The sequence below is a fragment of the Rhincodon typus genome, chromosome 36, assembly GCF_021869965.1.
Source record: "Rhincodon typus isolate 14 chromosome 36, sRhiTyp1.1, whole genome shotgun sequence".
Classification (NCBI taxonomy): domain Eukaryota; kingdom Metazoa; phylum Chordata; class Chondrichthyes; order Orectolobiformes; family Rhincodontidae; genus Rhincodon; species Rhincodon typus.
This window is the reverse complement of record NC_063367.1, coordinates 2,712,276-2,738,675: the sequence shown is the minus strand read 5'-3', so window position 1 is coordinate 2,738,675 and position 26,400 is coordinate 2,712,276. Positions and strand designations below refer to the sequence as shown.

General features: G+C 41.8%; 1 protein-coding gene across 1 annotated transcript in view; it reads right to left on the bottom strand.

Annotated features, from left to right (window-relative positions):
- Window positions 1-26,400, bottom strand: part of LOC109916808 (fibrillin-1-like) — a 589,008-nt gene that overhangs the window by 317,954 nt on the left and 244,654 nt on the right. Inside the window, exons 10-12 of the mRNA XM_048617021.1 lie at window positions 18,354-18,404; window positions 10,066-10,191; window positions 9,679-9,801 (exon numbers count right to left, since the gene is read on the bottom strand). Coding sequence (XP_048472978.1) covers window positions 9,679-9,801; window positions 10,066-10,191; window positions 18,354-18,404 — 300 coding nt within the window. The remainder of the gene's footprint in view (window positions 1-9,678; window positions 9,802-10,065; window positions 10,192-18,353; window positions 18,405-26,400) is intronic.

The following is a 26,400-nucleotide window of genomic DNA, read 5'->3' as shown; positions in this document are numbered from 1 at the left end:
GATAGCAATTCCTCCATCTAAATCTATCTAGTGCTGCTTTATCCTCCTGTTTGGTAGAGTCTAACTTAAATGCTCCTGCATTTTCTTATCTAACGATCTTGCTCTGCTGCAAATGTGTAACGGAGCCATGACATGGTGGGGTGCCCAAATCAAACGAGGCGATGCTCAACATAGAGTTAACCACCGCAGTGCAATCTGTCAACTCACGAGATGGAAAGCAGCCAAAAAGGGGGTCAAATTTACACAATCTTGTTCTCATACAGGTGGTATCTTCCGACAAGTTTGGTGTTAGGAGTTTTGTCCTGCCATTTGATGGTGTAGCTAGATCCGTAGGAGCAAAAGTAGAATATACATATCACTTTCAGACACTAGTGGTTTTCTATGTCTTACAGCCATAAAAAAGTGTTTAGACAACCACTGTTTAGTAGATTTGAAACAGCTTCATACTCTTTTCAAAGCCTGTGGGTGAGCCAGCTAAATGAGGAGATTGCTTTTGCCAGGCAATGGACAAATTCATCACGCAACAAGGTGGTATTTTTAGAACGAATGCTCCCAAAAAAGCAAAACCTCTGTATTGAGTTGAGGGGTATTTAGCAGATTGTGGCTAATGGGATCTCAGAGTTTGTGGCCGGGGAAGGTTAGTACAAGGTCTCTGTTGTTTTCAGAATTATCACAAGGGTGAAGCATTCTCAAACTTGGGTAAAGCAGTCAACAAATAATTGACCATCCATGGAATGTGTCATTACAACAATCATGGCAAACAAGAGTTCACTTAGTAACTGTTGTGATCTTTGTGCGAGGCTTTGAAGATTGAAGAGGTTGCCAAATACACAAAAGTCTACTCCTACATCAGGATCTTTAAATGAATACAACAGCATGGAAAATTGATGTCAAACAAAACTAGAGCCATTACACAGCCTTTCCTGATGCCAGTATTGTCAGGAAAAACATCACACTGACCATCAAGCAGTTATGAAAAGAGATGGTCCTGATTACCCTTTCAGATCAGTTATTTCTATACAGTACCTTCCAAAGGCCATCATGAGGTCACTAAACACAAAGCAGAGGTCCTTGTTCTGTTTGTGGAACCATTCTTAAATTTGATATACTGCAAAGATCATAGTGACTGTTCCCCGTGCACCAGAAAAATTACACAATGTCATTCTGGGCACATCAAGTCTGTAAAGTGAGTGACAATTCAGGTGAGGATAAACCTGAAGGCTTATTTTCTGCTGTGGAGAGAAGTGAAATACTATGATAATTGTCAAAGATGGACTTTATTCCCTTCTCTTTGTGTTTTACAGATGAGAATGGAAACATCATTGTTAACTTAAGCTACAACGCCTGATTCCAAGATTAAGCAAAAAAGGCTGGAGAGCTTTATAACCATGGCGAGCTCCTTTACACTTGAATACTTCAGGTAGAATGCTGTCAAGTTGCTTTTTGTTCTTACTGACTTTGATTTGGCAAGAGTCAACGGCAATTTCATCCAGAATGTGCTAAAGCAGGATTGATTCAAAGGTGTCATCACACACTGGGGATCATTGGTTCAGGGAATTATTAAAGTGCTCTGTCAAACAAAGCTGAATCTCATTATTAGGAGTTGACTGTCATCTGCTAAGAGGGTAGGTATTGTAGTTGGTTTGGAGCCATAGGCAGATCACAGAGTTTGACAGATAGCCTTCAGGTCGTGCTTAGTGTCAGCTTCTGAACCCTTGTTCACCCACCATTAGTTCTTCATTTCACTTAGATGATTTACAGCAAGTGCTTTGCTTGATGGTATCTACTTTTTCTACCTGGTGATTATTTTGTCTGTCAGATGTATAGAATCTATGTGCTTTAGAACATAGGACAATACAGCAGAGGAGCAGGCTCTTCAGCCCAGATGTTGTGCCGAACATGATGCCAAATTAAACTAATCCCTTCTGCCTGTACATGGTTTATTTCCCTCCATTCCTTGCTTATTCATGTGCTTATCTAAAAGCTTCTTAAATGTCCCTATTGTATCTGCCTCCACCACTATCACTGGCAGTATGTTCCAGACACCTACCACTCTTTTTAAAAAAAAACTTGCCCCTCACATCTCCTCTGAAATTTCCTCCTCTCACCTTATATAAATGCCCTCTAGTATTAGACATTTTAACTCTGGGAAAAGATTCTGAATGTCAACCCTATCTATGCCTCTCATCATTTTATAAACTTCTATCAGAACTCCCCTCAGCGCCTGCTGCTCCACAGTAAACAACCCTAGTTTGTCCAGCCTCTCTTATAGCTCATATTCTCTAATCCAGGCAGCATCCTGGTAAATCTCTTTTCCACCCTTTCCAGAACGTTCCTGTAACGTGGTGACCAGAACTGAATGCAATACTCCAAGTGCAGCCTAACCAAAGTTTTATAAAGCTGAAACATGACTACTGGTTCTTGTATTCAATGCCCCGAACAATGAAGGCCTCAAATGAAATGATATCTTTCCTTAAATAAGGGGATTAAAACTGCTCATAATACTTCATATGTGTTCTCAACAGCACCTGTGCAGTTGTTATAAGATTTCCCTACTCTTAGACTCCAAACCCCTTGAAATAAGTGCCAACATTCCATTTACTTTCCTGATTTCCTGCTGCACCAATGTTCCAGCTTTCTGAGTTTTGTAAACAAATATCGCAAGTCCCTTTGTGCTGCAGCTTTCTGAACATTTTTCTCCATTTAAATAATATTCTGTTCATTAGTTAGTCTAATACTACTTCAATGATGGTGATGGCTTACTCTCCACAGATGCTGTCAGATCTACTGTGTTTCTCCAAACGCTTCTGTTTTTGTTTGTTTCAGATCGAAAATATCCACAGCTCTTTCTTTAATTTTCTTTAGTTATTATACCTATTCCTAATATTTATTCCAGTTCCCATCTTGGCTAAGTAAGATAGTTACGCCAAGCTTCATTTGTAATTTTACAAAGTATTAGTGATTAATGTGTTATTTTCAAGAACATGATATGCATGACAAGTTAGGTGGTCTGACCAGCATTCAACACCTTTAAGGCAGCAGATAAACTTCAAATTGTTGAGGTTTCTCTGTTATCCAATAATGTTTAAGTCTAGGGTGCATGCATGTTGTTGCTGCACTTTGAAAGCTGTTATTGGAGTTTAATTGACCAATCATAACGTTACTGCACTCCCCTCCACCTATGATAGTCTGCATCAACAGGATCACTGAAATTAGTAAGGGTGATGAGCTTGCTTGGTGTGGCATTACTTTGAAGATCTTGCTGAAATTGACACAGAATGCTTCTTTAACCTTACCTGGAGTATCATTGTTGGTGCATAGGCATTGATGCATAATGCATACTGACTTCAATGAAGACTTATTCAAGGTAGCATGTGTCAAATTGCGAAGTGAATTGAGTTTGTGTCGATTAACATTGAATAAAAACGCCTCATCATGACTATCGAGATCGAGTCTTGGATATGTCAAACCAGTAGAATGCAAACTTCAAGAGGAATTTAATGTCAATCTCAGAAGTGTGTTTAGAGGCTGGGAGGGTAAGTTAATCAGGCAGGAGGGTGGCACATGGCTGATAGCTCTCCGGGGTTGAGATTTCCACTCCCTCCATGTCCTTGGTCCCAAGGAAGGCAGGCTGCAATTTACTAAGGCAGAGAGGCACTTAATTCAACAGAGGAGGCAACATTAGTTCCATTTGTTTCACCTCAACTACTTTATCAATATTGTACCTTGCCAGCAATCAAGCTATGATGGTTGGTCTACGCTTGTTTGACATTCCATTACTTGTATATCACCACTGTGATATGGCTGATCTGCTTATCATTAATTTCACATTCCTGCCTTTTCTCCACAAGCTTGATTCGCTTACTAATTAAAAATGTGTCCATCTTAGTTTTTAATGTACTTAATGGAATAGTTCCTACTGCTCTCTGCAGTAAAAAATTTCACAGATTTACTATGTTCTGAGAGAAGAAATCTTCTCTCTGACTTAACTGAGTGACCCCTTCCTGTGTAATTGTACTTGCTGGTCCTAGACTCTCTCACAAAGGGAATCAAACATTCAGCATTTATCCTGTTTAGTTCTCCTAAGAATACGTGTTTCATTAAGGCCTCCTCTCATTCTTCTAAACTCCAAAAGAGTACAGGCTCAAACTATTGAACGTCACTGTATAACAAAATCCCTCCATATCTAGGAACAATCTTGTGAACATTCTCTGGAGTGCCTTCAATCTTTGGATAAAGGAACCAAAACTGTTGGCTGAATTGTAGGTGTGATCTAACGAGCAAGGTTTCCTATTTTTATGCTTCAATACCTTGGAAATAAGAGCCAACATTCCATTTGCATTCCCTATTACCTGCGGAACTTGCATGTTATCTTTTTATGATACATGTATGAGTATATCCAAATTCCTCGGACGGGGCAGCATTCTGCAATCTTTCTCCATTTGAATAATATTCAGCTCCTCTACTCTTCCTGCCAAAGTGCATATAATGCACATTTTCCCACATTATATTCCATCTGCCAAGATTTAGTCCACTTGCTTAACTTGTTTTTGTGTCATCTGCAAAATTTGTGACAGTACATTCACATTCCCCAAAGTCATTAATATATGTTATAAGTGTGGCTCCAGCACTGATCCATGTAGCACTCCACTAGTTATAGGTCGCCATCTTGAAAATATTCAATTCTCCATCTTCTACTAGTTACCCCAACTCTCTGTCTTCTATTAGTTATTAAGATTAAGATTAAGATCCACAGTAATATTCTACCTCCAATACCATGGACTCTTGACTCATTAAATAGCCTAATTATGTGGTACCTTGTTGGTCTGTCAGGTTCCATTTTCTCTTTCCTAAATTGGGCTCAGCAGTGCTGAATCTGAAATTGGTTGCTCTGACAGCCCAGGAGAATATGAGTTGCAAATCAACCCTGATCTGTGGAGAAGTACCATTTCCTTAAGACTGTGTGCGCACAGGGGTTATGACTGAAGACTGCCAGTAGCATTCTATGTTTGTCATCATCGCTAGTTTGTACAAGGGTTTGTTGGTGTGATGTGCTGGTTGATTTGCAGAACAATCTGCACAATTGAGTACATATAAGTGGGTCAATTTTTGCAAAGTGCTTTTACTTTCCTGTTCGAGGCAAAAATTGCTGCAATGTGTGCCACAAAGACAACAGCTGGAAGAATACAGACTTTATTTTTGGAGTTGTTCTTCTAAAAAAATCTGCTAAAGAAGCTTGAAAGCCTTACTTATCCTTACAACAATATCAACCAGGCTGGGACAGCTGGGGTGGAAGGCAGGGGGTAGTGGTTATGGGACAGATAGGACAGTTGAGATTTTCTTCATCATAAAAAATTCTATATGGTCAGTGTATCAAATAGCTTCTCCTCAATGAATTCCTATTGTATGGTTTCTAATGATAACTCCTGTTTAGAACTGTGGGCAGAGTCCGCTGCTCCAAGCCAGATAGTTCCTGGCAGATGGGGGGGTATCAACTAAACTACTCATTCAGGCAAGTGGGTCGTATTTCGTCACACTCCTGACTTGTTTCTTATAGACAGTGGACACACTTTGGGGAGTCAGGAGGTGAGTTACTCGCTGCAATATTCTTGACCTCTGGCCTGCTCTTGTAGCCATTGGATTTATATGATGAGTCCAGTTCAATTTCACACTGAAAGAGTGCAATTTACTTCCAAGTCAGGGTGGTGTGTGACTTGGAGGAGAACATGCAGGTGGTGGTGTTCCCAGGTATCTGCTGCCCTTGTTCTTCTAAATGATAATAGGTTTCAAAGGTGCAGTCTAAGGTGCTTTGGTGAATTTCTGTAGTGCATACTGCTACTATTGACCAGAGTGGTGGAGCAAATGTGTATGTGATGCCAATCAAGCGGGTATTTTTCCTGGATATGTTCCTGAGTATTACTGGAGTCGCACTCATCAGGCAAGTGAGCAGTACTCCATCATTTGTGCCTCAAGATGGTGGAAAGGTTTTTGGGAGTCAAGGGGTAAATTACTCACTATGAAAGTCCTAGCCTCTGATCTGCTTTTGTAGCCACAGTACTTATATGGCTAATCCAATATAGTTTCCACTCAATAGTAGTCCCACAATGTTGATAATGGGAGATTCAGTCATGTTAATGCCACTGATAGTGAAGTTTTTTTCAGAAAAGTCATTCTTGGGATCTGGGCGTTGCTGGATGGGCCTGTATTTAATTGTCCACAGCTGGTTGCCCTTGAGAAGGTGGTAGTAAGTTGCCTTCTTAACCTACTGCAATCCATTTACAGTAGGTAAACATATTCTGCTGTTAAATGGTGGGCTTTCCAGCATTTTGACCCAGCAACACTGAAGGAATAGCGATATATTTCCTAATCAGGATGGTGTGTGGCTGGGAGGGGAACCTGAAGTGGTGTTCCCGTGGATCTGCTGCTTTTGTCCTTCTATTTGGTAGTGATTCTTGGTTTGAAAGGTAATGCCTTGGCCACTTGTAAACTCTAAACTCAGACACAGTAGAGGTCTTGCTGCATTTGAACACAGGCTGCTTCAGCATCTGAGGAGTTGCAAATATGCATTGAACATTGTGCAGACATCAGCAAACATCCCCAATCCTGACTTAATAATTGAGGGAAAATCATTGATTGTTGCATCTGAGGATGGCTGAGTCAAAGACACTAACCTGATGATCTGATGTGACTGACCTCCAACAACTACAGTCATCTTCCTTTGTGCCGCGTATGACTCCAATCATCATAGTGTTTTCACTCTGACTCCTACTGACTCCAGTTTTGCTAAGACTCCTTGACGACAGACTTGGTCAAATGCAGCCTTGATGTTACTTCAGCTCCCTTGACCATGTTTAGACTAATGCTGTTATCATGTCAGGAGCTGAGTGGCCCTGGTGAAATTTGCTGAGCAAATGCTGCCGATAGCATGGGTGATGACACCTTCCATCACTTCACTAATGATTGAGCGTAGGCTGGTGGGGCATTAATCGGCACGATTGGATTTGTACTTTTTTTGTGTATAGACATATGTGTCGATTTTCCCCATAATTGGGTGGATGCTAGTATTGTAGCTGCACTGGAACAGTGGCTAGGGCATGGGAAGTTTAGGAGCATAAGTCTTTAATATTATTGCCAGAGTATTGTTAGGGCTCATAGCTTTTGCACTTTTCAGTGCCTCCAACCATTTGTTATACCATGTGGACTGAACCAAATTGGCTGAAAAATGCTACCTATGATCCTTGGGGCCTCTGGAGTAGACTGAGATGTATTATCCACTCAGCACTTCTAGCTGAAGATTGTTGCAAATACCTCTGCTTTATCTTTTACACTGATGCGCTGTACTTCATAGAATCATAGAATCTCCATAGTGTGGAAGCATGCCATTCCGCCCATTGAGTCCACACTGACCTTCCCCCTACCCTATCCCTGCATTTCCTACCCTATACACTATGGGCAATTTAACATAGCCTCATGGATGCCCAGTATCAAGTTGCTAGATATATTTGATGTCCATTTTATTTAGCACGTTGCTAGTGCCACACAACACAACGGTGGATATTCTCAGTGTGAAGATGGGACTTTGCCTCCACAACGATTGCTTGGTGATCATTTTTACAAACACTGTCATGGATAGATACTCTGTGGAAGACAGACTGGTGAGAATAAGGGCAAATATACTTCTCCCTCCTATTGTTTCCCTCACCACCTGCTGCAGTCACAGTTGAGCACCTAGCTTGGTCAGTAGTGATGTTGTCGAGCCACTTTCAGCGGTGGGCATTGAAATCTTCAACCTAGACTACCTTCAGTGCTCATGTCACCCTTAGTCATACAGCTGTATAGCATGGAAACAGACTCTTCGGTCCAACTCAAAACATGCTGATCAATATTCCTCAAAGTGTTGTTTAACATGAAGAAGCACTGATTCATCAGCTGAGGGGTGGGGTAAGACGTAGTAATTAGCCGGAAGTTTCCTCGACCATGTTTCATTTGATGCTATGAGACTTCATAAGTTCCGGAGTCAATGTTGACGATGCCTAAAGCAGTTCCCACATCTGTTGTGTCTGCAAGGTATCATTCCGTGAGTATAACTATGTCATGCTGTTGCTTGACTGGTCTGTGAGACAGCTCTCCTAATTTTGGCATTAGCCCGAGACGTTAGTAAGGACAACAGTGCAGAGTCAACAGAGCTGTGTTCACTGCTATCATATTTGGTGGCTTTGTCAATGCTAGGGTGATTTGTTTGGTTTCATTCCTTTCTTTTCTTTCTAGCTGTTGATACAACTGAATAGTTTTATAGACCATTTCAGAGGGCAGTTAAGAGACAGCCATATTGCTGTGGGTCTGGAGTCACATGTAGGTCAGACAAGGTAAGGGTGGCAGTTTCCTTCCCTAAACATTGTCGTAAATGCTACCTTTCGGAACAAAGATATACAGAGCTATTCCCGCATATTCAATACTAGGACCACAGATGTTTTTAAAAATACTGGTGGAGGAATTTAAATAATGGGTCACATTCCTCTGGGCCTTTTGTGGTTACATGAAGAAGTTGGTGGGGTGGGGGAAGGGATGAGTAAGAACTAAAACAAATGCATATCATTCAAAGTTACAACATATTTTGTTAAGAGTGTATGTTTTGTTTAATTATTTTAAAAATAAAAAATTATGCTTTGTTGGAAGATGTGAAATTATCTGCTGTCGTTCTGTTGACCATTTGCTTGGATTCTTTTTGTTTACATTTTACTTAAAAATGTCACTATTACCTAACAAGATCAGAACAGCTGACAAGTGAAGATGATAGCAATTGACTACAAAAGAACAGAGGTGGTCAACAGAGTTGGCCGACAAGTGGCAAATGGAATTTAATGCAGAGAAGTATGAAGTGAGGCATTTTAGCAGAAGATAGAGGAAAAACAACGTAGACATAATGGCACAGTTCTAGAGACTGTACGAGGATAGAGGGGCATGAGAGTTCATCCGCGCAGCATTTTAATTGGGCAGGGCATATTGAGAGGCTAGTCAGACAAAATATAGATATTCTGGGATTCAAAAATAGGGAAATTGAGTACAAAAAGCAGGGAAGAAATGTTGAATAAAGCTCTGGTTAGACCAGATCTAGAGTATTATGTCCTGATCTGGTTACCACATTTTGGGAAAGATGTGAGGTCCTTTAAGATGAATAGGAGATTTATCAGAAATTGTCCAGAGATAAAGGATCTTAATTACAAGGTTATGTGAAGAAGCTGGTCTTGCCCTCCTTGAAAGGAGATTGAGGGGAGACCAGATGTGGCATACAATAGAATGGCAGATCAGGCAAAGAGCAGATGTTCTGATCATGCAGGCAGTGTGAATTATTTTACACAGCAAGTGGTAATTGCTTTATTAGCTAGCAAGAGATGACAAATTATTTCAAACAGGAATTGTATGGGCACTTGAAGGGAATACATTTGCAGGGCTATGGGGACAGAAAATGGAAATCAGACTAGTTGGATGGCGTTGCAGGTAAGCAGTATGGACTCAATGAGCTAAATGCCTATTTTCTGTCCTCTAATGACGATGACAGGTACTAGCTGAGGTGTTCTTGCACAAAACTGGCACAGGGCTGAATGGCCTCGTTCCAAGCTGTAACCATTGCATGTCTACTAACTTCTTAAAATTCAGAATTTATATTAACAAACTTACCAATGCATACACGCCCATGAGAAGCTAATTCAAAGCCAGGTTTACAGATGCACTTGAAGCTGCCATCTTCATTGATGCACATTCCATTCATACACATGTTTTTCTGGGAACATTCATCCTGGTCTGAAATAGAATTTTACAGTAATAAATTGCATGAATATTAAACCCATTTTTATACCACTGCATTTATTTTTATCTAACCGTCACCAACAGACAAACATTTTAACAGATAATTTAAGAAAAATCCCTTCATTTATTACATGCCTCCAAAGACAAGCTTTAAAAATGCAAACAATACTAACAGAAGTAAAAAAACTAAAAGTTCACATGTGAATGCTCTACCCTTTTCATTGATATGATTATATTGTATCCAAATGTGTTACATACCCATGCAATTTTTCCCATCTGGTGTCAGCTGAAAGCCAGCATTACAAATACACTGGAAACTGCCTTCCGTATTCACACAACGACCATGTTTACAGATTTGACCATTCTGAACACATTCATCAATATCTGAAAAACAACAAAATCCGCTGACATTAAATAATTTTTTTTTGCATTTAAAAAAAGTTAACTTCTTATTTTGAGATGGATCAGACCAACTATGAATTAGAGAGGATGATGACGAAAACTACTGTAATGAAGGCTCAATGCTGAGGTGGCACAAGTGATGTACAATCTCCTCAACCTCTCCACCCCTCTCACCCACTCCAACCTCTCCCCCGCAGAACGTGCAGCCCTCTGATCCCTCCGCTCCAATCCTAACCTCACCATAAAACCCGCGGACAAGGGAGGCGCAGTTGTAGTATGGCGCACTGACCTCTACATAGCCGAGGCTGGACGCCAACTCTCCGACACCTCCTCCTACCGCCCCCTTGATCATGACCCCACCCCTGAGCACCAAACCATCATCTCCCAAACCATCCACAACCTCATCACCTCAGGTGACCTCCCACCCACGGCCTCCAACCTCATCGTTCCCCAACCTCGCACTGCCCGCTTCTATCTCCTTCCCAAAATCCACAAACCTGAATGCCCTGGTCCACCCATTGTCTCCGCCTGCTCCTGCCCCACCGAACTGATCTCCAACTATCTAGACTCCATTTTCTCCCCCTTGGTCCAGGAACTCCCTACCTATGTCCGTGACACCACCCACGCCCTCCAACTCCTCCAGAACTTACAATTCCCCAGTCCCCAACACCTCATCTTTACCATGGACATCCAGTCCCTCTACACCTGCATTCCCCATGCAGATGGCCTTAAGGCCCTCCGCTTCTTCCTGTCCCGCAGGCCCGACCAGTCCCCCTCCACTGATACCCTCATCCGCTTAGCTGAACTCGTCCTCACACTCAACAACTTCTCTTTCAATTCCTCCCACTTCCTACAGACAAAGGGGGTAACCATGGGTACCCGCATGGGCCCAAGCTACGCCTGCCTCTTTGTAGGTTACGTGGAACAATCCCTCTTCCGTACCTACACCAGCCCTAAACCCCACCTCTTCCTTCGTTACATTGATGACTGTATCGGCGCCGCCTCGTGCTCCCACGAGGAGCTCGAACAATTCATCCACTTCACTAACACCTTCCACCCCAACCTTAAGTTTACCTGGACCATCTCTAACACCTCTCTCCCCTTCCTGGACCTCTCTGTCTCCATATCGGGCAACCACCTAGAAACCGATATTCATTTCAAGCCCACCGACTCCCACAGCTACCTAGAATACTCCTCCTCCCACCCCACCTTCCTGCAAAAATGCTATCCCCTATTCCCAATTCCTTCGCCTCCGCCGCATCTGCTCCCAGGATGAGGCATTCCACTCCCGTACATCTCAGTTGTCCTCGTTTTTCAAGGACCGTAACTTCCCCTCCTCGGTGGTCGAGAACGCCCTCAACCGTGTCTCCCACATCTCCCGCACCTCATCCCTCACACCCCGTCCACGCAATAAAAACCAAAAAAGAATCCCCCTCGTCCTCACGTACCACCCCACCAACCTCCGGATCCAACGCATCATCCTCCGACACTTCCGCCATCTGCAATCCGACCCCACCACCAAAGACATCTTTCCCTCCCCACCCTTATCTGCTTTCCGGAGGGACAACTCTCTCCGTGACTCCCTTGTCCGCTCCACACTCCCCTCCAGCTTCACCACACCCGGCACTTTTCCCTGCAACCGCAGGAAGTGCTACACCTGCCCCCATACCTCCTCCCTCACCCCCATCCCAGGCCCCAAGAAGACTTTCCACATCAAGCAGATGTTCACCTGCACATCTGCCAATGTGGTATACTGCATCCGCTGTACCCGGTGTGGCTTCCTCTACATCGGGGAAACCAAGCGGAGACTCGGGGACTGCTTTGCAGAACACCTACGCTCGGTTCGCAATAAACAACTGCACCTCCCAGTCGCGAACCATTTCAACTCCCCCTCCCATTCCTCAGACGACATTTCCATCCTGGGCCTCCTGCAGTGCCACAACGATGCCACCCAAAGGTTGCAGGAACAGCAACTCATATTCCGCTTGGGAACCCTGCAGCCTGATGGTATCAATGTGGATTTCACAAGTTTCAAAATCTCCCCTCCCCCTACCGCATCCCAAAACCAGTCCAGCTCGTCCCTGCCTCCCTGACCTGTTCTTCCTCCCACCTATCCCCTCCTCCCACCTCAAGCCGCACCTCCATCTCCTACCGACCAACCTCATCCCGCCCCCTTGACCTGTCCGTCCTCCCTGGACTGACCTATCCCCTTCCTAACTCCGTACCTACACTCACCTTTACTGGCTCCATCCCCGCCTCTTCGACCTGTTTGTTTCCTCTCCACCTATCCTCTCCTCTATCCCTCTTCTATCCACCTCCCACTCTCTCCCTATTTATTTCAAAACCCCCTTCCCCTCCCCCTTTTCTAATGAAGCGTCTAGGCCCAAAACGTCAGCCTCTCTGCTCCTATGATGCTGCTTGGCCTGCTGTGTTCATCCAGCCCTGCACCTTGTTGTCTCGGATTCTCCAGCATCTGCAGTTCCTACTATCTCTGATGTACAAGAGACTTGAGTACAAAGAAGGCCACAATGAGGTGTTCAGGATCATGAAGAAGAAAAAGAGCTAACAAAGATTTGGTCCATATAAAAAAAGTCAATGAAAGTGCAGGATGTGATTTCACAAGTACAGAAACAATAAAAAAAAAAGCTCTCCTAATTTGAGGATCTGCTGAACAAACAGTACTGATGTAGAAAACTGGGACAACAGATTGGCAGTGCGAAGAGCTGTCCCACTACGGCTGACATTGTAAAACAAGTAAGTTAGAGCGGCTGTGAGCTGAGCAAAATATTGAAACGTTCAAGAACCAGAAAGGATCCTAATGGAGGCCCCTTTGTATATCTACACTTTCCAAACTTTAACGGTTTAAGGAATATTTTGCATATCTGCTGCTCCTACCAAAGCAGACTAACCTCAACCTTTTCCACATTATATTCTATTTGCCATAATCGTGCCATTTCACTAAGCACATTCAAATCCTAATCAAGACTCCTCAATAATGTGACAGCAGTACTAAGTCTTTACCTATTTATAATGACTTTTGAGTAGGAAAAAAATAACATTCTAGTCAGCTTGCCTATTAAATTAGCTCCTTCTCCATTTAGATGCCATTATCATTCATAAACTTCTAAAGTTGTGACTTCCTTCAGATGTCAGAGACTTCAGGCTAAATCTTAGGGTTTTTGGCAAATCACAATTTGTGTCTAACATTTTGGCGGGCCCCTTTTTTCACAAGGCCTTATCAAGCTTTCTCACAATATCTTACCAAACTTACCTCATGAATCCTATCCCTATCCTATCCCTGTGATGTTTCTCATGTAGAGAGAGAAACACTGTTAATGTTTTGAGTCCGGCATGATTCACCTTCAGAACCCAACTGGTCTGGCAAGACGTCAGGCTGATTTGGGTATTAGATAGAGCTCAGATTGTTTCACTAGAAGGAGCCAGGTGTTTACACTTGGAGATCATGGCGGCAGCCGTGTGTTAAGAGTGAATAGTCATTTAATCTCCATAGTCCCCACATTTATTGCTACAGGAATAAAGTATCAAAGCAGGGAAGTATTCTGCAGTTGTGCAAGGTATTAGTAAGACTGCACCTGGAGTACTGTTTACAAATTTGATCCCCTTTCCCTTTCTTAAGGAGGAATGAAGTTGATTTGGAGGCAGTTAAGAAGAGGTTCACTAGATTGATTCCAGTGATGAGGGGCTTACCTTATAAGGAGAGATTGAGCAGTTTAGAGTTCAGAAGCATGAGAGGAAATCTAATTGAGATATATAAGATTCTAAAGAATACTGACAAAGTAGCTGTAGAAAGAATGTTTCCTCATGTGGAACTGTATAGAATTAGCAGTCATAGTTTTAGGATAACAGATTTAAAATAGAATTGAGGAGAAATTACTTCTCTCAAAGGGTCATAAATCTGTGGAATTGACCACCAAGAGTGTGGTGAACAAAAACAAAGTTGCTGGAAAAGCTCAGCAGGTCTGGCAGCATCTGTGGAGAAGAAAACAGAGTTAATGTTTCGGGTCCGGTGACCCTTCCTCAGAATGTGGTGAATGCTGGGATATTGAGTAAGTTTAAGAAGGAGACAAACAGAGTTTTAATTTAGTTGAAGGGTTATGGAGAACGGGCAGGAAAGTGGATTTGAAGCCAAGATGAGGTCAGCCATGATCATGTCAAATGGTGGAGCAGGCTCAAGGGGCTAAATTACCTATTCCTGCTCTTAGTTCTTATGTTTTTTCTGTAAAAGTGTCGAGGATGTCAGATGAAAGAAAGTTGAGATTTATCGAATAACTAATGAACACTTCTACTTGGATAGAATGGCCATGGATATTAGCTTCAGGTGGGGAAGAGCTTCTAAGATATCCCTGAAATTCTCAGGTTAGTCTATCCTTCTACCCAGATCCAGGAGAAGAAGGACAGCAATAAGTGAGAAGACATGGCAGTTCACCATTCAGTTATGTGGGTAGGAACTTGCACACAGGATGAAAATATCAAATTCGTGAGGAATTGAAAAGAGGCAGGAAGAATAAACTACCTTGTGCCAAAGGAATAATCCTTAGGGGAAAAATAAATCACTGAAAGATAGTTCTGAGATTAACATTTTCTTCAAAAGCTTTCAGGAAGAGAGAATCATTTTAAACTAGGAGAATTGAACATCTTGAAAAGTATAAAATAGATCTGTGAACTGTGTCTGCACTTGTGCTAAAACAGAAGGAGGGATATTGTATTTTGTGATTAAAAGTATAAATTGCATACACAAAGGTAGCACGCAGACAACAACGCTTTTAGTCTTTTGATGTAGTAGGTGTCTTATTAACACGTATGATGAAACGGTGCTTTAAGAGAGGTGTTTTGTGCTGTTTCTCTTGCAGAGCAGTGTTGTCATAGCAGTACTGAAATGTTTCCTTCAGACAGGCACTTGATAAATAGCTTTTGAGTTCTCCCTGGGTGTTTTTCTTTATATGAGACAGAAGAATCACAAGTAGAGGAGTCAGGGCTCTCTCAGACCTGCTGGCTGTTACAGTGAAATCTTAGACAGCAAGACTTTGTCTTAAAAATTAAAAGGGGAAGATTGTTTCTTTCTTCGGACTGGAGAGAGACAGCACATAACTGTTTTGCTGAATTGAATTTTTGGCAAAGCATGTGTGTTTATGGGATGCTGCCTATAGTGGAACAGTTAATGGTTAGTGGTTAAATAATACATTATATTGTCAGATATTTCAATAAAGTTATGCCAGTCTTTTTTGTCTTTTAACTGTGTTGTAAGAATAAAGCGTGTTTTGATTAAAGCCAAGTGGTGAACCAATCGAATCACATTTGGAACCCAGCACCTTACACTTGCCTTTAAATAAATATAAAAGTTAGGGTCTAGGCTATCTCCTTGGGGAGATCTGGTCTGGTCCGCAGCACACGTGAAATCTTGAAATGTCATCCCTTTCAGCTGTGGGCTGGAAGTTCAAGTTTCTTTTAAAAGAATAACACTGGTGAGCAAGAAACTTCCAGGAGTTTCAGTAATGAATGGCACGATCTTGTAAGCTTCTGAGCCATGTCAGCTATGGTGAGATTGGTGGCAGAATTGAGAAAAAAGTCCAATAAAGCCTTTCTCAGCCTCTGAAGCACCTCGAGCCATCTTGTATGCTGTTGAGAAGCAGCATGGCAAGTTTCTCAATGGGCAGTAATGAGTTGCCAATTGAGGGAAATAATTTCTCATTAAACATCTTATTAATGGTCTAACTCACCTCATTAATATTTAGCATCATTACTTTAGCAAACAAGTCATACAAGTTCAATGTCAGTTCTCTGTTGAGGGGGTTCTGATGGAGTAAGTTGAGGGTAGTCTCCAATAACAGTCCAGAGGCTTGGACATGGTCAGTCAGGCACTTGTGCAGTCAGTGACAGAATGCTCTCAACAGAAGGGGTATGAAGCTGAATGGCAGGCAGCCCCCACCATCTAAGGGCATTGTGGGTCTACCTACAGCACATGGACTGCAGCAGTTTAAGAAGGCAGCTCACCACCACTTTCTCAAGGGCAACTAGGGAAGGGCAATAAATGCTGGCCAGCCAGCAACACACACAACACACATCTCACAAGTGAACAAAAAAATTGTAGACCTCTGAGATGCAGACAGATCTCAATATCCTCATGCATGAATCACAGAAGATTAATATGCAGGTAAATGTCATGTTAGATTCTTAATTCCAGATATTTTATTGAATTCAAATTTCACCATCTGCCATGGTGGGATTCAAACCCAGGTCCCCAGAACGATATCTGGGTCTCTGGATTAACAGTCCAGCGATAATACCATTAGGCCATCACTTCCTCAGATGACAAAATTTGATTTCAATAAAATCTCAAATAAAGAGTTACATGGCCTAAGGACACCCTCGTAACTTTTGTTGATTGTTGTAGAACTACATCTGATTCACTAATATTCTTTAGAAGAGGCAATCTGTCAGCTTTATCTGGTCTGGCATTCACATGACACCAGACCCACAACATTTGATTGCCTCTTGACTACTTTCTTAGTAATTAGGGACAGGCAATAAATGCTGGCCTAGCCAGTGATGCCTACATTCCATTAACAAATAAAACACGTCATCATCAACACAACATAATCATCTCACAAATAATAATCTTATATTCCATCAAGTACATTCAACACTTCACATTTCTTGAATAACTTAACTACTGTCTCTGTTCCGATTTCATCACATGCCCAAACGTACCTACACATCATTGCTGACACTGGACCCCATATTACCCGTCTCTTGATAAATAGCTCCTGTCTTCCAGTCCTCCAGTCAGTCATTTTTTTTTTACCATGCAATCCTTGAAGGGCTTGTCTATAAAGCTTTACAATGGCTGAACAAGTCTGATTAGTCCAGCAGGAATCATTATTTTGCAGTCTAATGTCTGGAACAACATCATTGACAAGGTGTGATCTGAGCATGTCTCAACTGACTATACTTTTTTGTTTACATAATCCTCCAGGTCAGAAACTGCAAAGTTTCATCATCTACATTCTAGAGTCATAGAGAAGTACATCACAGAAACAGACCCTTCGGTCCAACTCATTTATGCCGACCAGATATTCTAAATTAATTTAGTCCTATTTGCCGGCATTTGGTCCATATCCCTCTATACCCTTCCTACTCATATACCCATCCAGATGCCTTTTAAATGTTATAATTGTACCAGCATCCACCACCTCAACTGGCAGCTCATTCCATACACGAATGAAAACGTTGCTGCTTAGGTCCCCTTTAAATCTTGCTCCTCTCACCTTAAACCTATTCAAGTTTCACAACATCTTTCCTATGGCAGGGAGACCAGAATTGAACACAGTATTCCAAAAGTGGTCTAACCAATATCCTGGACAGCATAACATAACCTCCCAACTCCTATACTCAACGCACTGACCAATAAAGCCAAGCGTACCAAACAACACCTTCACCACCCTGTCTACCTGCGACTCTGCTTTCAAGAAACTATGAACCTGAACCCAAAGGTCTCTTTGTTCAGCAACACTCCCCAGGTCCTGGCCATTAAGTCTATAAGTCCTGCCCTGATTTGCCCTATGAAAATGAAGCACCTCAAATTTATCTAAATTAAACTCCATCTGCCACTCCTCGGCCCATTTGCCCATCTGATCAAGGTCCTGTTGTACTCTTCTTTGCTGTCCACTACACCACCAATTTTGGTAGCATCTGCAAACTTACTAACCATACCTCCGATGTTCACATCCAAATGATTTATATAAATGACAAAAAGCAGTTGACCCAGTAACGATCCTTACAGCACACTGCTGGTCACAGTCCAAAAAAGCAACCCTCTATCACCATCCTCTGTCTCCTACCATCAAGCCAATTTTCTATCCAAATTGCTAGTTCTCCCTGTATTCCATGTGATCTAACCTTGCTAACCAGTCCACCATGTGGAACCTTGTTGAACGCCTTACTAAAGTCCATATAGGCAATGTCCACCACTGTGCCCTCATCAATCTTCTTTGTTACGTCTTTAAAAAACTTGATCAAATTAGTGAGACACGATTTTCACATACAAAGCCATGTTGATTATCCCTAATCCGTCCTTCGCAAATGCATGTAAATTCTGTTCCTCAGAATCCCCTGCAACGACTTACCCACCACTAACTTCAGGCTCATTGGTACTCCATTCTGATGAAGGGTCACCGGACCTGAAATGTTAACTCTGTCTTCTCCTTCACAGATGCTGCCAGACCTGCTGAGCTTTTCCAGCAACTTTGTTTTTGTTCCTACTTTACCTCCACCTGCATTAAACTTAATAAGTTATTTTTCTGTTCTCAAACCTAACATAACTCTATGGAATCTGCACACACTGGACCTCACCATTATGCACTGATCCTATTTAGATATTATTTTGAAGTTTACTAAAATTCTCATACACATCATTCGTATAAAAGAATAGCAGCATTAGCCTCGAATGTAGTGCATAGCATTATAGCACCTGCACATAATACAAAAAAAGACATATTTATGCAGCACCTCTAATGTAATAAAATGCCTCAAAGGCTCCAGGATCACTACGAAATAAATCTGGCACGCAGTCACATCCAGAGATATTTAAGGAGCAAGTTCATCCTAAGGTCGAATGGAACATCAAGGTTAGGAACAATATGGTACAACTTTAGTAGGCTGTCAGAGACAGGAAGATGTCGGTAGCTAGGAAACAAAGTCTGTGGTATGATACAAAAGGTAATGCTTTGAAGCTTCCCATTACTCATTTGGAAGAAATTTCTGCTAATCAGCTACTGCTGGTTGTCTCTCAATTGGAGGCTGATTTGCTCCCTTTACCTTCCTTCTCTATTACTGCACTACCTCATCATTCAGGGTTTTGGACTCAAATTATGATGCAGCTTGATAGGCAGGTTGTCAGCTACTTGAATGGATGATAGCAAGCTCCTCCAAGTTATTAATGTTAATATTGCCGCACTTCAAGGACAGCTTCATAACATCTTTGTAGTGTTTTCTACATCCTCCACTGGACCATTAAGCATTTGAGAGTTGAAGAAACAACACTGTCAGAGAAGGCACTTCTTAGTCATCTAGACAGATTTCCATGCAATGAAAGTTGATTATAGAGGACACTTGACGAAATGTTTGTAGAATTGGCTTTAAGAAGGATATTACCATCATAGTCCTCTCACTGAATCTGCAGAATCAGATGGGGGGGAAAGCATCATTAATATTCTCACTTGTTGTTGATACAAAGTCCAGGTCTCATTATAGTACAGAAATATTCTCAGTCGAGACATGGTCGGATCACACCTTGTCAATCATGTCGTTGCAGACGTCAGACTGCAAAATAGTGACTCTCGGTGGACTAACCAGACTTATTCAACCATTGTAAAGCTTTCTAGGCAAGCCCTTTAAGGGCTGATCAGATGGGCAAGTGGGCCGAGGAAAGCAGATGGAGTTTAATTTAGGTAAATGTGAGGTGCTGCATTTTGGTAGGGCAAATCAGCGCAGGACTTATACACTTAATGGTAAGGACTTAGGGAGTGTTGCTGAACAAAGAGACCTTGGTATGCAGGTTTATAGTTCCTTGAAAGCAGAGTTGCAGGTCAGGATGGTGAAGAAAGCATTTGGTACACTTGCTGTTATTGGTCACTGCATTGAGTATAGGAGTTGGGAAGTCATGTTGAGGCTGTACAAGAATATGGTGATCAGAACTGCTCTGTACAATACCCTTTCGGAGACCTTTGTTGTCAAATATTTGTTTGTAGAAAGCTCAGCGGCTATTCGGTGTTGGATCTCCTCTTTAATACAGGCCTTTTGAGAGAGGTTTCTCCTTCAACATTTATGAAAGGTGAAATATTTGACTGAACAGGTCTAGGGTGATACCTTAGTTTTGTTCTGGCAACATACAATACTGGATATCAAACAAACAGTCTGACAAATTAGAGATGGATAGCACGCTGGGAAAGGTGGTAATGTAGGCCTAGTGACAGACATGTGAAAACTAACATTCTAATTTCAATCGGAAAGTTGATTTCAGTTATAGTATTTTGGACATTTCTGCGCTCCATACTTCAGGAAACAAATGAAAGCTTTGGAAGTATATTTGGATGTTACATGGGATGCAGAGAGGCTGGAAATATTGGTAGTATTCTCTCTGTAATAAAAGAAAAGATAACTTAATAAAGGTATTCAAGATACTGACAGGTTTTAATGGACTAGCAAGAACACTGTTTTCTTCTGCTAACTGGGTCATTAACTACAAACCACAGAGTCAAATATCATTTGACTTTTGACATACAACAGTGAATGGAGCACAAATTGGGCCAAATATATCTCTCTAAAAGCATTTGCAACCATCTTCAACTTGAAATTTCAAGTTGCTGATCCATTTTGAATGTATGAACGATTTTATTCTCATGTGTATTTTTTTAATTCATTCACAGGATAAACGTGTCACTGGCTAGAGAGAATTTATTGCCCATTCCAAGTTGCCCAGAAGGCAGTTATGAGTCAACCACATTGCTGTGGGTCTGGAGTCATATGCAGGCCAGACCAGGAAAGGATGGCAGTTTCCTTCCCTAAAGGGCATTAGCAAACCAAAGATAACAAGGTGTAGAGCTGGATGAACACAGCAGGCCAAGCAGCATCAGAGGAGCAGGAAGGCTGACGTTTCGGGCCTAGTCCCTTCTTCAGAAATGTAAACCAAATGGGTTTTTGTGACAATCGACAATGGATTCACAATCATTAGACTCTTAATTCCAGATATTTATTGAATTCAAATTCCACTATCTGCCGTGGTGGGATTTGAACCCAGGTCCCCAGAACATTATCTGGGTCTCTGGATTAACAGTCCAGTGATAATAACACGAGGCCACTGCCTCCCCTATTTTACAGTGAGAAAAACAGTGAAAAGCTTTTCCACTGTCGCCACAATCTGGTGCTATTTGAATAGTTTTGAAAATAGGAAAAAAAAATGATATAGCTTAACTAGAGTCCATCAGTTCTGAGCCAGCTCATTAACAATGCTTGCGTCACCATCCCTCCTCCAATGCCTCACCGCCACTCTTTAGGTGTCATCTTTATCCACTGGGCCAATTCTCCTCTGCCACCACTTTGCTGCTGCCTGCGCCGGACCCACCAACTCCTGAGGTCCCAGCATCACAGATGCCAGTCTTCAGCCAATTTGATTTACTCCACATGATATCAAGAAACGGCTGAAATCATTCGATACTGCAAATGTTGTGGGCCCTGGTCATGGTCTGGCAAAGTTACACAGATTTGTGCTCCAGAATTAGCTACAGCCTACATCTTGTCCTCAAAATATAGGGCAAATCCAATCCATCTAATTACACTATATCAGTCTCCTCTTAAACATCAGCAAAGTGATGGAAAGGGTCATTCACACATCTATAAAGTGGCACTTATACAGCAATAACCTACTTACTGTCACTCGGTTAAATTCCGTCAGCGCTACTCAGCCTTGTTACAACCTTGGTCCAAACATGATAAAACAGCAGAACTCCAGAGATGAGTTGAGTGTGACAGCCCCTGACATCAAGGAGTATTTGACCAAGTATGACATCAGGGAGGGCTAGTAAATCTAGACTCAATAGGAGTCAGGGGGTGAATATTCCACTAGTCAGGTCATATCCAGTAAGAAATAGTTGTGGCCATTGGAGGTAAATCAGCTCAGCCTCAGGACATCACTGCAGAGATTATTCTTCAGAGTAGCGTCATAAGTCTAACCATCTTCAGTTGCTACAACTATCTTATGTCGATCATAAGGACAGAAGTAGGATGCTCACCAATGACTGCACAATGTGGGGTGTCAGTGTTGGACTGAGTTGGACAAAGTCAAAAATCACACGACACCAGATTATTGTCTGACAGGTTTATTTGAAAACACTAGCTTTCAGAGTGTTGTTCCTTCATCAGGCATGAGAGAGGCATCAAAACATAGAATTTATAAGTAGAAGATCAAAAGATCATACCACTGATGCAAATGTATTGAATAAACCTAAAATGGCTGGCTGACTCCCTCCTGTTAAATCTTTAATCAGTTAGAAAGGAGATGCACGTTTCGATTGATCAAAATGCAAATCTCAGAATTTCTTTCAAGTCACTACCCCAAGATAACTAAAGGTTTTATTAGTATTTACAAGAGGTGACATCTCAAGTCAGACAATACATTTTAGGTATGAGGCCTTGTTTAGAATCTGTCTGTGTTTTAACCTGGAATCAAACTGGTTTTATTTCCAATGCAGGAATTTATAAAATGCCCCACTGACTGTCCATGTCTACAAATTGTGTGCTTTTTGAACAAAATAGAATGTATCTGCAAAAACAAATCTGCAAATGCAAATTCATCCCATAGATTTATGTGTGCGTGAGAGAGACGGGGTGGGGTGGAGAGACAGAGAGAGAGAAAGAGAGTGTGTGAGTGTGTGTGCGCACGTGTGCATGTGGGTGTGTGAGAAAGACAGAGGGAGAGAGAGAGAGTTTGTGTGAGAGAGATGGTCTGTGTGAGTGTGTGTGTGTGTGTGTGTGTCTGTGTGAGAGCGAGTGAGTGAGTGAGTGCGTGAGTGAGAGAGTGAGAGAGAGAGAGAGTGTTTCGTGTGGTGGGGTCACCTGTTGTGTGACATGAACCCAAGATCATGGTTGAGACCTTCCTCATGGTTACTGAACTTGGCTATCAGCCTCTGCTCGGCAACTCTGTGTTGTTGTGTATCCCGAAGTCTACCTTGGAGGACGTTTATCCGAAAATCTGAGGCTAATGCTCTTGACCACTGAAGTGTTCCTCCACTGGAACAGAACACCTCTGTCTGGCATTTGTTGCACGGTGTCCATTCATCTGTTGTCGTAGCATCTACATGGTTTTGCCAATATACCTTGAACCAGGGCATCCTTGCGTGCAGCGTATGAGATAGACAACTTTGACCAAGTCACGAGTATCTACCCAGCACGTGCTGGGTGGTGTACCCACATGTGATTGTAGTATTCATGTCAATGATCTGACATGTCTTGTAGAGGCTGCCAGGTGTGGTGTTGTGGTCGCTGTGGTACTGAAAATTTCTTTCAAATCACTACACTAAGATAACTAAAGGTTTTATTGGTCAATATAAGAGGTGACATCTCAGGTCAGACAATGCATTTTAGGTGTGAGGCCTTGTTTAGAATCCGTCTGTGTCTTAACCTGAATCGTTCATTACTCCAAGATCCGAAGCCGAATGCCGTTGAAGTGCTCTCCCACTGGGAGGGAGCACACCTGTCTGGCGATTGTTGCGTGGTGTCCAGTCATCCATTGTCATAGCGTCTGCATGGTTTCGCCAATGTACCAGTCCCTGGGGCATCCTTGCCTACAATGTATGAGATAGACAACACTGGCCAAGTCACATGAGTATCTGCCGTACTTGTGGTGGGTAGCATTCCCACACGTGATGATAGTATCTATGTCGATGATCTAACATGTCTTGCTGAGGGTGCCATGGCAGGGTTGCGTGATGTTGCAGTTGATGTTGTCCTGAAGGCTGGGTAGGATTATTTATGACTCCTCAGATACTGAAGCTGTACATCTTCACGTGCAGCAAGTGTGGACAAAGTTTGCATTTACGATAACAAGTGACAAGTAACATTCATGCTACGCAAGTGCTAGACGATGAAATCTTTAACAAGAGAGAGAATCTAACCATCTTCTAGTAACATTCAATGGTATTGTTGAATCTCAAACTAACAGCATGTTGGGGGTTACTACTGACCAGAAAGTGAAATGGATCAATCATAAAAAACTACAAGACAAAGGAAAAGAAGAAAGTCATTCAGTCTATTGAATTTGCTCTGCCATTCAATGAAAGCACGGATCATCTGGCAATCCTCAACTCTATCTTCCATTTATCTCAGCCTTGAATAGACTTAACAACTGAATGTTGACAGCTCTCTGTGATAAAGAATTCTGCAGATTTGCTAATCAGAAAAAAAATCTTCCTTACCCGTTTCTTAAATGGGTGACTCCTTACTCCAAGATTATGCTCTCTCGCACAACAGAATCAACCACTCCAAATTTGCCCTATCAAGTCCCATAAGAATCTTATATTTCAGTAAGTGTTTCTTTAATTCTTCTAAACTCTAATGAATACTTAATCTCTCTTCATAAGAAAATCCCTCCATACCTGGAAATCAACCTAGTGAACATTCTGTGAACTGCCTCTAATGCCAGTGTATTTTTCTTTAGATAACAGGGCCAAAACTATTCCTGGTGTGGTCTGACTAGTGACTTACATAATCCTAGAAATATTCCATTCCTGTTGAAATAAAGATCAATAGTCCATTTGCCTTCTCTATTACTCAGTGAACTCAGACTTTTGTGATTCATGCAAGTGGATCCTGAATCCCTCAGTGCTACAGCTTTCTGCAGTCTTTCTCTATTTAAATAATACTCAGCTCTTCTGTTCCTCATAACAAAGTGCATAACCTTGCATTCATATTTCACCTGCCATGTTTCTACCCACCCTCTTAAAATGTCTGTATCCCTTTGTAGACATCTTGTGTCATCCGCACTATTTGCCTTCCCACTCATAAAATTGGCAATAGTACATTCATTTCCATTATCCAATTCATTAATATGTCATAAACAACTGTACTGATCCTTGTGGCACTTGGCTGGGGTTATCATCCTGAAAATACCCCCTTTATCTCAACTCTCTGTCTTCTATTATTTAGCTAATCTTCTATTCTTGTTAATGCACTACCTCCAACATACGAGCTCTTATGTTATTAAGTAGCCTAATGTGTGTTACCTTGGCAGATCCAATCAATTACATATATTACTCGATTCCCCTTTATATATCCTATTAGTTAACTCTTCAAAGAGTTGTAATAAATTTGTCAATTACGACTGCCCCTTCATGAAGGCATGCCGATTCTACTTGATTATATGACGTACTTTTAGATACTCAACTAATACATTCTTAATGTGTCCCAATGATAGTCGTTAAGCTAATCCAGGTAAACCTCTTCTGCACTCACTTCAAAGCCTCAAGATCCTTCCTATAGTGTGGGAACCAGGACTGCACACAATACTCCAAATGTGGCTTAACTAAAGTTTTATACAGCTGCAACATAACTTGATAGCTTTCATAATCAATGCCCCGACTGGTGAAGGCAAGCATGCTGTACACCCTCCTTACCACCTTATCCATTTGTGTTGCCACTTTCAGGGAGCTATGGACTTGCAAAGGAAAATGGTCCTAAGGTCATGCATTTATTGTATATTCCTTTAGCTCTTTGATTGTTGAATATTATTAGAATGTTATTATAGTCCTCTACCATGAAGACTGAAGTACAGTATTTATTTAAATCTTCTTCCATTTCCTTGTTCTTCATTACTATTTCTCCAGCCTCATTCTCTAAGGGGCCTCCCTCCTACTTTTTATATATTTAAAGAAGCTCTTACTTTTCTTTTTAATCTGCTAGTGTGCCCTCAATGTTTATTTCCCCTCTTTAGTTGACTTTAAAACTTTCAAAATACTCTGGTTTACCACTAATCTTTGACACATTGTGCATTTTCTATTTCTTGGTTAATCATAGTCAATTTATCCACTTTCTAGAATCCTTCCTCCTCATAGATATATCTTTACTGCGAGTAATGAACAATTTCCATAAATGTCTTTTATTGTCCTCAACAGATTTTTCTATTAAACTTTTCTCCCCCAAACAAAAAACCAAAAGGAATGTGAATGTGGAAATTAAAAACAAAAACAGAAATTGCTGGAAAAACTCAGCAGGTCTGGCTGTATCAGTGAAGAGTAAGCCTAGAGCTAACATTTCAGGTCCTATGGCCCTTCCTCAGAAGGGTCCAGAAGCAGGGTCATGGGGCCCGAAACATTAACTGCTTTCTCTCCACAGCCTAGAGCTAACATTTCAGGTCCTATGGCCCTTCCTCAGAAGGGTTCAAAAGAAGGGTCACGGGACCTGAAATGTTAACTGCTTTCTCTCCACAGCTGCCAGACCTGCTGAGTTTTTCCAAACTATTTTTCCAGTTCACTCCAGCTATCTCTGCCCTCATCCCTATCTAACAACTCTTATTTAAATTTAGAGATAGTAGGAACTACAGATGCTGGAGAAGCTGAGATAACAAGGTGTAGAGCTGGATGAACACAGCAGGCCAAGCAGCATCAGAGAAGCAGGAAGGCT